Source organism: Macrosteles quadrilineatus, unplaced genomic scaffold, assembly GCF_028750875.1.
Source record: "Macrosteles quadrilineatus isolate MER2022 unplaced genomic scaffold, UCM_ALF_1.0 Scaffold_3__2_contigs__length_128488019, whole genome shotgun sequence".
In the NCBI taxonomy this organism is placed as follows: Eukaryota; Metazoa; Arthropoda; class Insecta; order Hemiptera; family Cicadellidae; genus Macrosteles; species Macrosteles quadrilineatus.
The window spans coordinates 36,812,398-36,829,059 of NW_026542596.1; the positions used below are offsets into that span (position 1 = coordinate 36,812,398).

General features: G+C 31.2%; 1 protein-coding gene across 1 annotated transcript in view; it reads right to left on the minus strand.

Moving 5' to 3' along the window:
* The window catches only part of LOC128989111 (follistatin-related protein 5-like), a 59,843-nt gene that overhangs the window by 32,011 nt on the left and 11,170 nt on the right, over positions 1 to 16,662 (minus strand). The window contains exon 2 of the mRNA XM_054410976.1: positions 171 to 251. Coding sequence (XP_054266951.1) covers positions 171 to 233 — 63 coding nt within the window. The 5' untranslated portion in view covers positions 234 to 251. The remainder of the gene's footprint in view (positions 1 to 170; positions 252 to 16,662) is intronic.

The window sequence follows — 16,662 nt, forward strand, 5'->3', positions numbered from 1 at the left end:
TAAAACACATATAAACATAATTATATAATATTGTAAGATTTCAAATGAACTGGTTTGTATTATTTAACTTATTCATTTGTATCGTAATTATTTATCCGTCTTCATTACTTGTTATTCTGTCAATTGATTGTACTATCTTAGTTTATCACTAGAATTGTAATTTCCCTCACCTTAGCATGTGATATTGATAAGACACACGCCGTGACTACGAGGGTAGATCTCCACAGCAACATGGCGCTACTCTACAGGACCTGAAACATAAAATATTACAAATTTAAGAATTGAATATTACATCAAATTCCAAACATAACAAATATTGTTTACTTAACTTATTTAAACCCACCTCCACATCCTAGGACCTAGGATCTATCTTAGAATCTCTTATACATTACTTTAGGATAGGCGTCTAGAGGGTTTCTGCACTATCACTTATCACTTTGTAAATTATAGGCAATTGGCGGGATTTGAACCTTAGGACCTGTGTGACTAAAGCCCCGAACTAAAAACTAGACCAACTTACATCCCTGTTTACTTACTTGTCGGTTAATTATAATAAATAGTCGTACAGTATACCACTTTTTCAACCCCAATCAATAAGTGGATGTTAATTAATTATCTTATTTAGTCTTAAGTTCTCATTATGACTTTTGTATGGATGTATCTCTTAGGCGTAGAGAAATATAGATGTAACATTAGATGTTATATCCGTTTAACTGTGAAGAAGTGTTAAGAAACAACGTTAGAATAACATCATCGAGTTTAGCCTAATTGTTTCGTGGAAGTGTACGATTAAAATCTCTTACTGACCTATTTAAGTGAGATAAATTCTGAACCCTTATGCCGTTTAACGTTGTGCTTTCGATCAAATGCCGCCATTATAGTCAATAGTTTGGACTATTCCCTTACAAAAAACGCAAACATTTCAAAATATAAGTGTTCCTAGTTGTAACCGCCAAAAATAAAATGAAATACAAGTCAAGTCCTTCATTGTTTCATCTTCACCAATCTAATAATTCCTTTCGAAAACAAATTCACGGAGCAGGAATCTACAATTTAAAAACATCTGACGGAATAAAAACAGAATTCCTTGGTGGCCGGGACCAGGACGGCCGGGACAAACCCAAAGCTATTTACTTTGGGGAAACATAACTTGTGTTTTTGTTTCCCCAAGCTGATTGCCTCAGGCTGCACAAACAAAGACGTGAGGTTATTGGAAATATTATTGTTGGACGGAATAAAATTCAAGAGTTTTCCTACATAACAAAATTACTTTAATTCTATTTAGACGAAGAAAAAATGTTATTCAAGTTTTACTGTCAAAGAAGAACATTGTTTGCACAGTAAAGCTTACATTAGTGTACTAACTAAATACATAGATTAAAACGTTAGAATGTAAAGTTGTGTAATTGTTTTGTATTTGATGCATATTGGTTAGGCAATTCAATTACAATTCAATTTAATTTTTGTTTAGAAAGATTTCTGATGGGTAATAGATGAATATGTCTGTTCTTGTCGTTTACATATTTGCTATAAATATTAACTAGAAGTGAGATAGTCAAGAGATTCGATTAATGCTATATAGACAACCAACAATGCAGCACTATATTTGCATTTGCGTTTATTTGCAAAAATATTTCAAATGAACGGAAACATGTTTATTGTAGCGCAAAGATTAAATATCTATAAAAATTAAATTTTCACGATCAATATTAACCACGCCAACTCAAGGTCACGTGTGTTTGGAACCAGAATATTTTATTTTAATTTTTCAAATTTATCGGGTTTCTAAGAGCAGAACTATATCATCCTGTACTGTTAAAGAAATTTTTTATTGTAATTTGTGACATCATGGATTGGAATTTGAAAAATGTAAAAGAAAAATACATTTTTTATATAGCAAAACAAAAGTTTACATCCCATTCAACTTTAGACTCTAGTAAAATTTTATTGAGAAAATTGTGCGTTGACCAAAAGTTCAAAAGATTAAAATTGCCTTATAAAATTTAACAATTGTTTACATCATATTTCACTATCTAAGGTGTATAATGCCTAAGGAACGTAACCTATGGTACGTAATAAAAACATAAAAAATGTGTCTAAAAACCATACCTAATAAGATAAAATTTAAAACCAAAGAAGCAAAAGATTATGCTAAATTCACAAATTGTAATAATCTTTCCTACATCCTTCCAAACTGTGTGTTTTAGAGAATTCTTTCAGGAGATAAGTTCATGAAAATGTAAAACTACATTTACCCGATGCCGCACAAAGAGCTTATTGCAATTGTTGTACCTCTTGACTTTGATTCTAGAAACACACAATCAGTGAAGATTTACGCAATCGAGTTGTGATTTCTTTGCCTTAAACAATGAAAATACAGAACTAAATTGAACACCTATTTCTTGCAATTTTACTTAAAATAAATTCGGCAAACTCCATTCATCTTGTTTGTTTACTGACCCTTCATATGTTATCAAAATTGATTTTCATATTTTTAGAAAGAACTATATTATTTTATAAAACGAGCTCGTTATTTCCTGTAACAACCTGTTATTGGAACGTAACAATTAGTTCATTATTAAAACGCGTACATCCATATATTCCAATAACTAAAATCTTTGATATAATTCGTAATTGAATGTTTATAACCACGACAGATTTATTTGTGGCAAATATTAGAATAATTTCAAAACCAACAAAAAGATTTATTAATATTCCTTTTAGGTGTCCTAAGGGTATTTCATAAAACACTTATTTAACAACCAACTACATGCATAAAAATATAACTTTTGCACGAAGTTTCATATCAACAGCTCATATGAACTCATATCAACAGTCTTAATATCGTCGTATTATTGCAATATTGCATTCACATATTATTATGATTTAATGATTTAATGTTTTTATGTTTATTGGGGAGCGAGCTGGCGTAGTGGTTAGAGCGCGGGAGTCCCTGAGGTCCCGGGTTCGATCCCCGCCATGTCACCAATGGATTTTATCTAAGTGATAATGCCGCAACCCCTAGGTCTAGCCTGAAGTAATGTGAAAAACAATCCCAGGCCCGTGCCTAGCGTCCTAGGACAAAAAAAAATGTTACTGTCGTATTCAGTACATTACTGTTAGGAAGCAATGTTATTTTTAACTTACTTTTATGATGATACTATAGGTGATTTGAGAACACGTTTGTTCCGATAATTTGTTTTCCAATTCATTAAGTTTTTGAAAACTCTGACATGTACCACCGGTGGACACTGTTAAAAGCAACAAAATGGCATTTTGGAGTCTTTGTGAGTATTTTTACTATGTATTCGTGTTTGTCGAAGCCACATAAAATGAGTCCACACGAAACAAATTCAGGTACATTAATAATAAAACACCGTGTTATAAAAATTGTGTTTTTATCCATTGCAACAAAAAATTCAACAACTTTTATATATAAACAATTGAACTAAAAAGTAATTTTTTCTACTGAAATTATTATTTCAAGTTCATAGAATGTACTAGTTTTCAACATGATGAAATTATGACAGGTTGGTGTGTACCACGGGTGGTACACGTGTTAATTAGCATAACTATTACCTTATTTTGTCACTTAAACTGTACAAGTAGTGTACATTTGATGAATAATTAACTATATCTAATTATTCCTATCAACACATTTTCATTTTGGTAGTTTATAGTAAGTCTATGGTAATTTGTACACAAATTTACTTTGGACTGAAATTTAATTCGTGCGCCACCATTGGCCACGTCGGAGCGAACGCGTTTTAAGTATCAGGGTTTAAATTGAATCGCTTTATTGGTATCAAATTACCAATCCTTGCATATGACATCGAGCTTCGCCTGAACCGTCAGGTGGCAAAGGTGGCCGTGAGACAGGTGCTATGCGAGGTGGTTCCGTATCATCTTACCTTGCACCTGACACGGTAGCCCCATCTACTCATTCAGGCTCTCACAAAAATGTGTAGTTATTTTGTCTTCGAACCTCAAATGTATTTGTTGAAGGTTGTTTTTAATTTTGTTGAACTCAGGAGGAATCTACATGCTCAGTTTGTATTGATAATTCATATTTGTGTACTTTGAACATTTTCAAATAATCTTTGACAACATATCATTGGTTTTAAAGGGTGATAAAATATCAGGAAAGGTTTACAGTGTTGTAAACTGGATCACTTTGTCAACTACTTCCAGCGATCCATGAAAGCTATACTTTTATTAAATACATTTCAAGTAGTCATTTAAATAACTACAAAATAGTCACAGCACCGGTTCAGGATTGTATTTTGTATTTTACCTGATCTACCAAGTGCATTGTACACAGCTTGTATTTAAACATTGAGAAGACATGTAGTTAATGGGGCGAGGGTTTGGATGAAGGAGACCATATAAGCAAGACCTACGACTAATTTATTATGAAAATGTTTCGTGAAATTTTAGAAATAATATGATTTGGACACTGGACAGATCTTTTTCGAAAATTAGTGTACATGAAGCATTAAGGGGTTCATTGACTATAAAGAGAAATTATTTACATGGTAAACATACAATTTAATCAGTCTTATAGCTGTTATAATCATTTAATATTTTAAGTGTACATTTTTCTCTGGCAACCTTTTTTTAGGCAGACGTGTTTATTTTTATTAATAAATTATTTTTGTTCATTCCAGAAATGAGCATAAACGTTTGTATAAAACACATTCTAAAACCTTTATTGTGATTTCGTAAACTTGTAGGCTAATGAAGTCTTTTAGATCACTGACAAACATCGATTTCCATGTGAAGCAGTAGAGTGCTTAAATAAAACGAAAGATTCTGTTGTTTGAACCAACCACACCACAATGACCCATCACCAAAAGCAATGCTACATGTATCCAAACCCACTGAATGTTGTATGAAGAGGCAAACCGTGGGTTTGGTGTTATACACAAATGTACAAAGTCACTCGAAACCACACAGAAGCTTATCAATAACTTGGCAAACGCTTCCATAGCAACTCCCCGCTTCACTACCACGCTACCGCCCAACATGTCCACTGACCTTAGCGATTTATATATAATTTTAAAGAAATAACCTAATGTAAAATCAGAACTCATTGAAGAACATTCAACGTTTTGCAGTTATGCATTTCTTGAAGTTGACAATTATATAATTTTACATTTGTGTAAAACTAATGTAACTTAGTTGTAGTTTTTGGTTATTCGTAATAGCTGTATTTTGAAGTAGACTATGTATAAATCAAACAGACAGGCCTCTTTCACGGAAGTGAACTGACACATAGAGAACATAGGCTACTACTCGCAAATCCATACGAAGCGATATGATGTAAGTATTGTACTTTTAACTCCACAGTTCTAAATAATCGATAGCAATACATTTTATTTTCGATATGAGGGGAGGATTATTTTTAAATAATCAGTAAACCTTTCCATGTTCTAAATGGTCTTTAACACTTTTTTGTCTAAGGTGTTGAATTAAAAAAATGATGATTGAAACGTATTTTCATATTATATGTGCGTCTCTCTGAACCACAATTCATAGAAATTGAAAATGATTATAAGAGTCTTTATGTAAATTGTGTTTTCAAGTTTTCACAATCAATGAGTTACGGAAAAAATAACTGTTACGTGTTTTGTATATGTATTTGGCAATTGCGTGAATTGCATTGATTCTACAGTACAGTAAAACTGCGTAATTGGAAATAGCCGTCATTTAAAGATATTTTTGATAGTCATAAGAGTAGCTACAGTAAAGATTTTGTCAAAAAATTTGCATTTCACAAATATTTGCTAGAATGTATTTGTTTTATAAGCAAAAACCTTAGGAAAAATCTATGATAGGCCTATGTGTAGAATAATTCTTCAAAGAAATATTTATTAACTTTTATTTATATAACTTTATAACCAGTCGAACAAATATTAAACTATAGAGACCAACAAGACATTTTTGTTTGATGAAGTCGCAGTTTTACAAAATGCCTTCAAAGTAAATCGTGTGTTTTGATGTTCTCAGTTTTTAAATTAAAATATTAATCAGCTTCACAAATATGAAAGAAAAACTAAAACCTTAAATTATTTGATTACAAATGGCCAAGATTATTTAAACATTGGTTGGGGAGAAATAATTTGATTGTAGAGGTATTCGAACTGTTTGAGGCAAATAATCTCCTGATACCGTCTGAAAGGAAAGATGTAAATTGATTCTCTCAATTTCATTGTTTGATGTTAAACAATATCTCTCACGTCATAATTTAAGATTACTCGAAATCTGTGAGCCTCCCATTTACCTTCATTAGATTGAAATTCCTAGTCTGTACTAAGACACATTAATTTAGGGTTTATATGTTTTTGAGATGAATGATTCATCTTGTGTTTGTCTCGGTGGATGTGAAATCGAGACCGACCGGTCTACATGTACCAATATAAAACGAATAGGTAATATATTAATGATTAATATTCATTTTTAATTGCTAGGATTAATAATAAAATTTAAAAAAATATATTACGCATTCAAAAAGACATTTTGACACCTACAAAGCTCCTTATCCAATTTTTTGCATACTAGGTTTTGCATGGCTTATATAGTGCTAAGTTTTGATCGAATAAACCAAAGACCTTTGTCACTACCTAACTATACAGTGGTAAAAAAATTAGTGACACTGATTAGTGATATGAGGGATCAAACTAATGTCTTCTTAAATAACATTCTAGAACAACAAAGATTCTATTTGAAAAAAAGTTCATATTTTATTAGTCTCCACCAATATATACATATGTATGTGGAATATATTGTTAATTTTTGTACAGGGTGGTTCCCTAAAACTTCAATAAGTCACAGATATTAGTTAAGTACGTGGACTAAATTTTGGTAAATGTTTTTAAGAAAACCCCTAAACTACAAGTGACACGTCCTTTAAATATATTTTTGTCATTTTAGGACTTTGGTAAGTTTTTTCAAATTTTTTGGGGTTTACTACCACTTTCTTTGATATACATAATTTTCAAAGATCACTTTAACTAATTTAAATATTATAATTAACATCTGGTTTCAGTGCTAACGCGTTGATAAAATATTAAAGCTACTAATATACCCTTCGTTACGTTAAAAGAGCAAAGTTTAAGCCAGTGTTCTGGCAACCTTTAGTGATGGAAAAGAAGGATCATCCCAAGCCCGGGGATGATTCCAAGCAATTACGTAATTGTTCTGCTTCTTACCAACGAGTTTGTTTGTTATTTTATCTCAGTTGATGCGTAAACTTAACAATAATATTGTTACTTTAACCTTTTAAAGATGATACAGTTTTGTAGATGAATTTCACTAAAAAATATACTTTTAATCTTGATTTAATATAAGATGTACTATGTGCATACATTATCTAATTGTTTCATTAATTGTTATACCTTTTTTAATGTTTTCGTTCAGTTTGAAAAATATAGGATCAGAGACAATACAGTTGCATATATTTTAGTTACTTGGTTACTCTATCATATGTGATAGGAGCCTTAGATGCAGTAAATAGTAAAATATTAGCCGAGTATATGAACGACTTTAAACATATTCTTTATTTTCTAGAAAACAATTCTTAAGCAAGATTATATGAGAAGCCACAAAACGTATTCAGACAAATTTAAAGTCAAGACATGGGACATAATGAAAATGTGCGTCCACAAAGATTACTGTAAAATAGTCAAATTAAACTTTTACAGTTTGATACTATTGAACAAATTTAGTCTACTTTGCTAAATATAGCTAAAGCAGTATTTATAGTATTAAGTGGCATTATATCATGTACTAAAATATATTTTACAACTTCCTTTATGTACACAAACACTTTCAATTTAACCATAAACATGCAACGCTTTACTCTCTATAGCTTTATTTCCGTTGTAAAGGTCGTAGAAGCAATTTAGTTTTTATACATCACTCAGTACTGACAAATGGAGCTCTCAAATACGTTACATGTAAATTGTATTACACAAACACCTCCGTGAACGGTTCTGTCTATGAACAGTGGTGGGTGGGAGTTGTGTTTACAACTTGATGTACACAAACCCACACTGTATACACAACACTCTCTGTGTACATAGCTCTGTACTCAGCTATTACATAAACATAGCATTACACGTTACGTTATTACATATTATATACTTGGCTCTTTCTAAGGAGTGGGTACTAAATTATATTAATCCCACAGATCTTTTGAGCATGATTCCCTTGATAACTGGGTAGCCCAAAGGTTATAGTGTTCGCTTTCAAATCTAGAGACTGCTGGTTCGATTCTAAGCTAAGTCAAAACTAAGATTCCATGTGTCATTGAAATTATGCTTTCTTACAACAGCTCGACTTTCCCATTGACGAAAGAATACCAGGGGCGTACCTCAATACGCAGAATAGAATATAATGAGTATGGATCAATAATCGATTACCTAATCAATCACCAAATACAGTACTAAAGTATTGATCATCGAATCATCGATAACATCATCCTCTTCAATTATTCTTTTTCAGTCCTTTTGTGGGACAAAACTTTAATTTTATGTTGAAGATGTGATCTCTACAACATATAATTAAGCATAATATGGAAGATAACCTAAAAAACAAAAAGTAAATTGACTGAAATATACACTATTTCAAAACCAATAAATACTGTTTGCCAATATGGATAAATAAACTCTCAACGGTCGTTCTGAATGACTGCGTTTTGTGAAATGTAGGGAAGAGTGTTAATCAAACCTTTGAACCTCTTCTCTAATGCAAATGTTGACTTTAACATCAAAGGCTGGTCAGGTTCGACTGGTGGACGCTTCGCTTCTTCAATACGACGCCTCATTACTCTTTGGCAGACCTTTATCGACTCAACAGGGGAACGTTTGGCTTTTGTGAAATGAGTTTGACATTTGCATTACTAAACTGCAATATCTATTGATTCTGGGGAAACATTGTCTGGGCTTTAAAATCTTTAGTTTTATTTGACTTATTTAGGAAAGTAAATATGACAAATCTTGAGTGTGTTGGATAAATCTATATAGATTCTGGGGAACAATTTTCTGGTTTGTAAAATATTTAGTTTTATTTTACTTATTTAGGAAAGTAAATATGACAAATCTTGAGTGTGTTGGATAAATCTATCTCCACAATGTTCACCATCCAACACATTTCAAACATTTTCACTGTCTTGTACATCAACTTTAAATTGTGTGGGAAAACATAATGTAAAGTCTTAAAAGTCGGAAAATATATCTATTATGTTCTGCATTTATTTTATGGTTTTATTTATTTTTGTAATCCCTTGAAATAGAGGTTTTTTTTTAATTTATCGCATTGTGATTGTACCAACTTAACTTTGTATTTTGATGCAATTTTTAAAGTGTTAATTTTATACTGCACATCATAAACGATTATTTCAACGATATATAGCACAATAACACTCAAACTCCAAGCTTTTCGACCAATAGTACTGGGACACTCCTTTTAAAACTACCTATGTATAGCACACAGTGAACATTATAAAATAATCTCGGAATAAGGAAATCAAAATCATAAAGAAATCATATGATCATACTCATTTAAGTATAGTAATACAAATATAAATAATAGCCCATTGATATATCACAAATTTATTGTTTATCTATTTAAGCTTAGATTAAATGACTGAAGCGATTGATAATTTTCATCGGTTTCTATATTTGTGCAACGACTCAAATTTTATAGTTATATAATTTCTACATGTTGGGACAAAATTATTGGAGGTTATTAGCTTGTTTAGCTATGAATTCAAGACTAAAACGCTACAATAATTTCATCTAAACATGTAGAAATGATTTAAATATAAAAGTTATATTGTTACACAAACATACAAACCAATGAAAATTATTAATCGCTCCATTCATGTAAATAACGCTTGAATAGATAAACAATACATTGTTGATCGCGAGATAACCTTTATATAGAGGTTAGCTACGAGATGTTCATTGATCAACTAATGGGATATGAAGAGCAAACTGCTGACCTTTCCATTGCCCTTTCAGTAATGCATAAATCGTTGAACTTAGAAGCAACTGTATAGATAATAAGTTATGCTATTTATAGTCGTTCTTTGTATATAATGTAATAATAAGACTTATATAAGTTGTTAAAATACATTGTAATTAATACCATTGTAATTCTGTGTCTAACTAACTTGTTGATTACTAACGTAATTTTCTTGTAGCAAAGTAGACTATCTTTTAATAAGCTATTAAGAGTGATAATATATTAATTGTTTACCTCCATTCTTTATGTACATAAACTGTTTGTCGCTGATTGTGAAGTGAAAGGTTATGCCATATAAGGCTGAGTTACGTAAACTTAATAAACAGATTGTAAATTATCTAAATTTTTAAATGTAAGTAGGAATTATTTGAAAATGGAAACACGATTAGCATTAGTCGTGCTACCCACCTAACTTAGGGAGACTTGACTGACTAAACTATATAAATATTACTTACATTCATAGAAATGGCGAGAATAAGAAGTACCGAATAGAAGTAGGGATTACTTTACTTTCATACGCCTAATCTTACCATTGTTGTTCACTGAACAAGAATGCACTTTGTATTACGCAATATCAATATACTATTTACTACACATTAGAGGTTAACTTAAGTTTTCAACGATTTTAAGTTGTACAAGCAGATTTGATCAACCACCAATGTTAAAATATTTCAGTTTTAGTTCATTCAAATGAATGCTAGAAATCTTTTAAGATAAGAAGCGTGTGAATTGTTTTTAAATTGAAGTTTGTACGAACAATTCTTAAATACTGATTAAAGATCTTTTGGTACAGTGGTGAAACAAAAACTCCGAACAAACCGAGAGACTTGCTACTTCCAAGTGTTTCAATACAAAAGTTATTGTATTAAAGTGATGTATATTTACATGGTTGCTGTTAGGCGAGTGACGCTTTAAACTGTGAGCTGAATGAACATTGGCGTAAGCTAATTAATTCCTAAGATTCATTAGTTTTGCAGTTTTAACCGTTGCATCCATTAATAACTATCCTCACAATCAACGAGAAGTAAGATCGTTTTGTAGAGAGCTGAGAGTGATATTTCACTCTAAATCAGAGACTGTTTGGGAGGCTGGAAATTAGAACATTATCATCTGATTGTTTGCCCCCCTTTTACCACTTCTCCTCTCCTTCCCTTCTTTTCCCTTTCAACTCCATCTCTTCTGAAAATCGTTTTGTTTTTCTCCCTACCGCATAAACCGTTCTCATTAATTCATCCTTCTAAATTGCTTATCCTCCGGTTTCATAATTCACACAAATGAGACATCTACTTTACTCTTTCGTGCTGTAGTATATCATTTACATACAATTAAATTAATGAATCACTGGACTATTAATCTTAATAAAAAAGGCTACATAATTGCTGGCTATTTAGAATCTCGTTGTTTCTACGATTAATATATGTACTATATATTTTGAAAAGATATTCCTACGAACCTCTTTAGAGTAAATTTAACCAATGCCTTAAGAATTATTTGGACATTTATCACACGGTTGAAATCAAGTGTAAAAGGTATTGAAGATTTGTATTTTTCAGACTCTAGCTTATAAGTAGGGCTCTTTTGAAAAATTATGTAAGGGAACATTTTAAAACCCATACTACACCTGATAGTAATAACTAATTACAATCTTACGAGTACCCAATTATTGTTTTCAAAATAAAAATGTGTTTAATCACCACAGGTATTCATAACCACATAGCCCTACGAGTTTATTCATTTCTACATGAAATGTTAGTAGTCTTTGTCCTATTCGATCCAACATACCTGTAGTTATAATTGTATAAATAGCAAACATTTCTTACACTCGTAAATGAAATCCCATACAAAAAGGCTAGCATTTTGTATGTTGCTGCTAGTATTGTGATATACTTTACATAAACAAAACTATTGCACATAGCTATGAAATATCCCGCACATAATCGAGGATTGACTTTATGCTGAGGCGTGGCTCTCTGTTTCCTGGGTTTTCTATATCTTTTCAACTCGCAATTCATTCACCGATTCTAATTAATTCAATAGTTAACTTGTATGTATAAATGACCTATGATAAACAGATACCATTGACGTAAAGGTAACATTAGCTCAAAGTTAAACACGATTGCGTAATAAAAAGAGCCATTTTCGCTCATAGTGATAAAAACTACCATTTTCTTATATCTAGGCCTATTACCAACACAAAACGTAATGCACTTTATTTTCATATAGTTTTGGCATATAATGTATAATTTTCAGACCGATAATGTAAAACGCCATCGAAACTGATTAAATTAAAGAGAATTAAACCCGATCATCGCCGAAGTTGTTTACCCAATGTGGGATCGATGCCTGGTGCTTCTCGCAACAATTACTTTAGCTGGTGATTGTGAGAGGGGAGAGGTTTGGGTAAGAGAGAATGGAGGGGAAATATCTCTTTCACGATCTACAATTGCTTAATGGAGGACAAAAGCCTTCAGGTTTAAAATAACATCCCATTGTATCAACCTAACGCATCCCTCTTGGACATGAGTAAGTTCATTATTTACTTTTGGAAGGTTTTTTTAAAATATTTAAACTTGAAGGTCTATTAATTTCGTTGACTTAAAATATTTTGGCATCAGATTAACATTAACGTTTCGATTTTCTTAAGTTATTTAACAATTGTTATTGATAAATGTTCATAATAAAAGAAAGATAGAATGAATAAAGAAGGCATGGCATTAGAAAAAACGGAAATTCAAAGACAAGCAAGGGAATATACGTTTCATCTTTGGATAGTATGTTAAGATAATTATGTTAACAGCAGGTTAAAAGTTAATACTCTAAACAAAATGAATCACTCCTTATGAAAGATTATTATTAAATCTACAAAAAAACTTATATAACATGTGACTGAATAGTTAATGTTTAACATAAACTATTTGAATTTTAGAGACATTTATCAATGAAACCTATTTATTAAGGGTATGATATATTTTTGAGTCAATATTTCTTGATTTAAATTTATTTGATATTTCAATCTCTTCACAAAGCTTGGGCCTAGGTTAGCCAGCAAGGAAGTCAGAGTTTAGGCATTAATGTTAATATTTTGATTTCAAAAATATTTTGTATCATTTACGCGCGATTAATTTATATGATATAAAGTAGATTTATAATTATTTTGTTTATATTGTACGTAGGTATTTACCACCTTAATTGATATGATTCATCCTGGGGGTGTCTCAAATCTAAATCGATCATCAATATGTTTAAAGAATTAACCAACGTAACAAAAGATTACTTGCTAATTTCAGCTAACACATGTAAATTAATCTAGGTCCAAAAACTATATATAGAATTTCCAAATTTCCAGTTTTCCGAGATAAATATATCTGAGTAGGAGGAACAGACGATACAGCTTGGGGGAGAAGATGTAACCGAACCTACCCCTCCAATGTAAACATAACCAGAGAGCAATCAGCGTGATTGCATCAGACCAACAAAGCTACCCCTTTGTCGGGGTGAAATAAGATGAAAGAATGCAAAAACAAATTTGAATATTTTTTGTTTTGTCAGCAATTGGACATGTTTAGCTTTTTGTTGTTTCTATCAAGGTAGGAAACAGCTTGATGAATTGAATGTTGCACTAATAAACCCAAGATTTCCATTGTATAACTAAACGTTTTATTAAATAAATATTTTTCATGTACGTTTTTACCCAACTCTTATTTTATTTTAATTATTTTTAGTTTGCATTAAAATCAGCTTAAAACCTATTTACTGTACAAGGATTACTGTTACCTAGATTGTAAAAGTACTGAATAAAGCACGTCTCTAATGTTTCCCTAGGAAAGGTACACTCAATAATTTATGTGCATTGCTTGTTTATAGATCTCTAGGTAACAAAACATTGTAGGTTGCTTAATTATTTCATGTTGGCTTTTAAAATTATATCAAAACAAGAGTTGTTTGTTTTCCACTGTAGGAAACATAACCAATTACTTGTTATGAAAATAGTGTGGACCGGGTTTCCAAGTGCAAATTATGTTGTAAGCCAGTTTGAGTGAGAATTCAAAGAAGCAACCACAAATGAGTTATTAGGGTGTTAAAAAAATCTTTCTTATACCTATATGTCTATAAAAATATTGCTGATAAGTGTACAGGCATTAATTTATATTTTTAGCTACAACAGAATTTCTTTAATAAAACAAAATACAACTCTTTGTAGTTGCAACACTGATTTAGTTTCTGGGAATTTTATATTATTCCAAATTTCCTATTGTATTATATAGTTCAATGAATTAAGAAAGCAATCATCTATGTTAGTTTGGGACGCCATTTACATTTATTAGGAGTTATCTATTTACCTGTGTCAATCGATGATATTTGTCAACTAACGCGCTGTTTAGTTTATATTTCACTAGCCATAAACGGTAAAAAAAATAGCCCTAGGGTAAGAATAATGCAGCGTAAATGCCCAAATTAAACGATGGGAATAATGAATTACAGTAGTGCCAGTATTGTGTTTTCAAGTTTTGTTTATCTTTTACAAAGCTGTCAACATTTGAATAAATAAACACACCTCAATATCTTCTTCGTAGTAGCAAACCTAAGTACTCACTAAAATTAATGTTATATAAAAAGGTAATAAATCTGAAAGTTTTAAGGGAATATTTTAGTGTAAATCCCCCGGGGAAAATGGAAATTCACATAGTCTGCAGGTTTGCTGCAGTGAAGGTATTTCATATATTGCCTAGTTTTAACAAACAAATAAAATATAACTTAACCTTTTATTCCGACAACAATGATTTTAGAAACCAATCAAGCTATGTGTTTTTTGCAATTAAACCATTGTAAAGTTCACAAGAATAATAAAATATTTTTAATATAAAAATTGTTATCATACATCTCAAGTTGAAAGACAAATTCAGAGGCAAACGTCACTGGCAAACCACAGTAATTCATCTTGCCAATGTAAACGAAACCAGTGAATAATTTCAATGATTAAATTGGGAGGGTGCTTTGTTGGGACTAATTAAGTTGAAGAAGAGAAAAGACAGTATTAATGGAATATTTTAGGGAGCTTTCAGTGTTGGTCTTCTTTTTAAAACCATTATCCATGTATGAAAAAAAACTAAACAATATTATGTTTAACTTCCACACTTAAAATAACAGTTTTATCATTGCAAAGGTAATTTTAAATAGGATTTTTTGACCTGAATATTTTTTTATTTGTGAAATCGGTTAAAATCTAAGCTCTAACATACAGTATTTTTCTTTACCTATTTTCAAAATATCCAGTGCTAAATGTTTTACTAGAGGACCTAAGAATCTAATGATGTACATAATCATAGTTTATGCAAAGATCCCTTAAAGATGGTGTTAACCACACGAGTACAAATTTAAGGATTGGCGAGTGCCTTAAAAAATCTATGGGTGTCGTTAAGAATATGTACATGAGTTTCGTACACTGTATTACCTGTGACAGTTTTTTACTATCAATCACTACTCATAACTAATGGTTATGTTTTCGTTTACAGCCTGTCAGTACAACTGACAGTGCACGAATCATTGTACCAACACTAATTGTATCACAACAATTTTATTTGTCTGAACAGCTGATTAGTTTATGTTTAAAGCATACAATTTTACTTCTTCTCTCTCTATCCTTGAACCTCATTGGTCTGTTACCCGTGTTTTGAAGTAAAACAACAATGATGTTAAGTAAGTAAACGATAGTGTTAGGTGAATCTTTTCAATTCTAAGAACTGAACTTAAACAGTTACTTTAAAGAACCGTAGGTGAAATATTTTAAAGATTTTTTCTTGTAGTTTTTAAGCTACTAAACGAAAAAGAAAATGAAAATCCAATATCATTGTTGAGGCCGTCTTCCCCAGGTAATTGCCTTGTAATGAACAATGTTTTTGTAAACCACAATCTTTTGTAAGACACAATCAGGAGCACAAAGAACATCTGGCCACAGAAAATCGTTTTTAATAAAAATTCTGAAAACAAAATAATGAGAATCCATGATTACATTTTCCCTCTTACTACTATTAACGAACGAAAAGGTGTATGGAGTAATAAGTAACTCTCCCAAATATTCAAGATACTCTTACTTATTAAGGTTTTTTAAGCTATTATTTTCATATCACTATACAGGGTGTCCCGGAACTCTCTACCAATTTTTTTAGAGCATTGTTCGTGGGTAAGAAACATACCTAAATATCATATTTAGATTGTCCGGGAGTCCTTAGTTACTCACACGGCTGCCATTTTGTTATATTGACTTATTAACTTTTTTTTCAAGCACACGAAATTGAAACTTAGCACAAACATTTATGACAATTAGGCAAAGCTACAAATAAATTATGAACATTTTCCAAATTCATAAAACAAAATGGTGGCAATTTATAATTCTTTTTTCTTAAATAACTCAAAAACCGTTGATTTTACAAAGAGTGTATGGTAACTTTTTCAAGGCACATTTAATTACAAATTGATTGACACCTTTTTTTAAGATTGGGCGATTATTTACTGAGATATGGCAGCTTTAGTAATACTTCCTCGACATGCACTGCAGCAACCTCCAGCGGTCCAGTGGTCTCGATCATATTTAAAAGGCTCCATAAATCTCGCTCATTAAACATATGGTCTCTA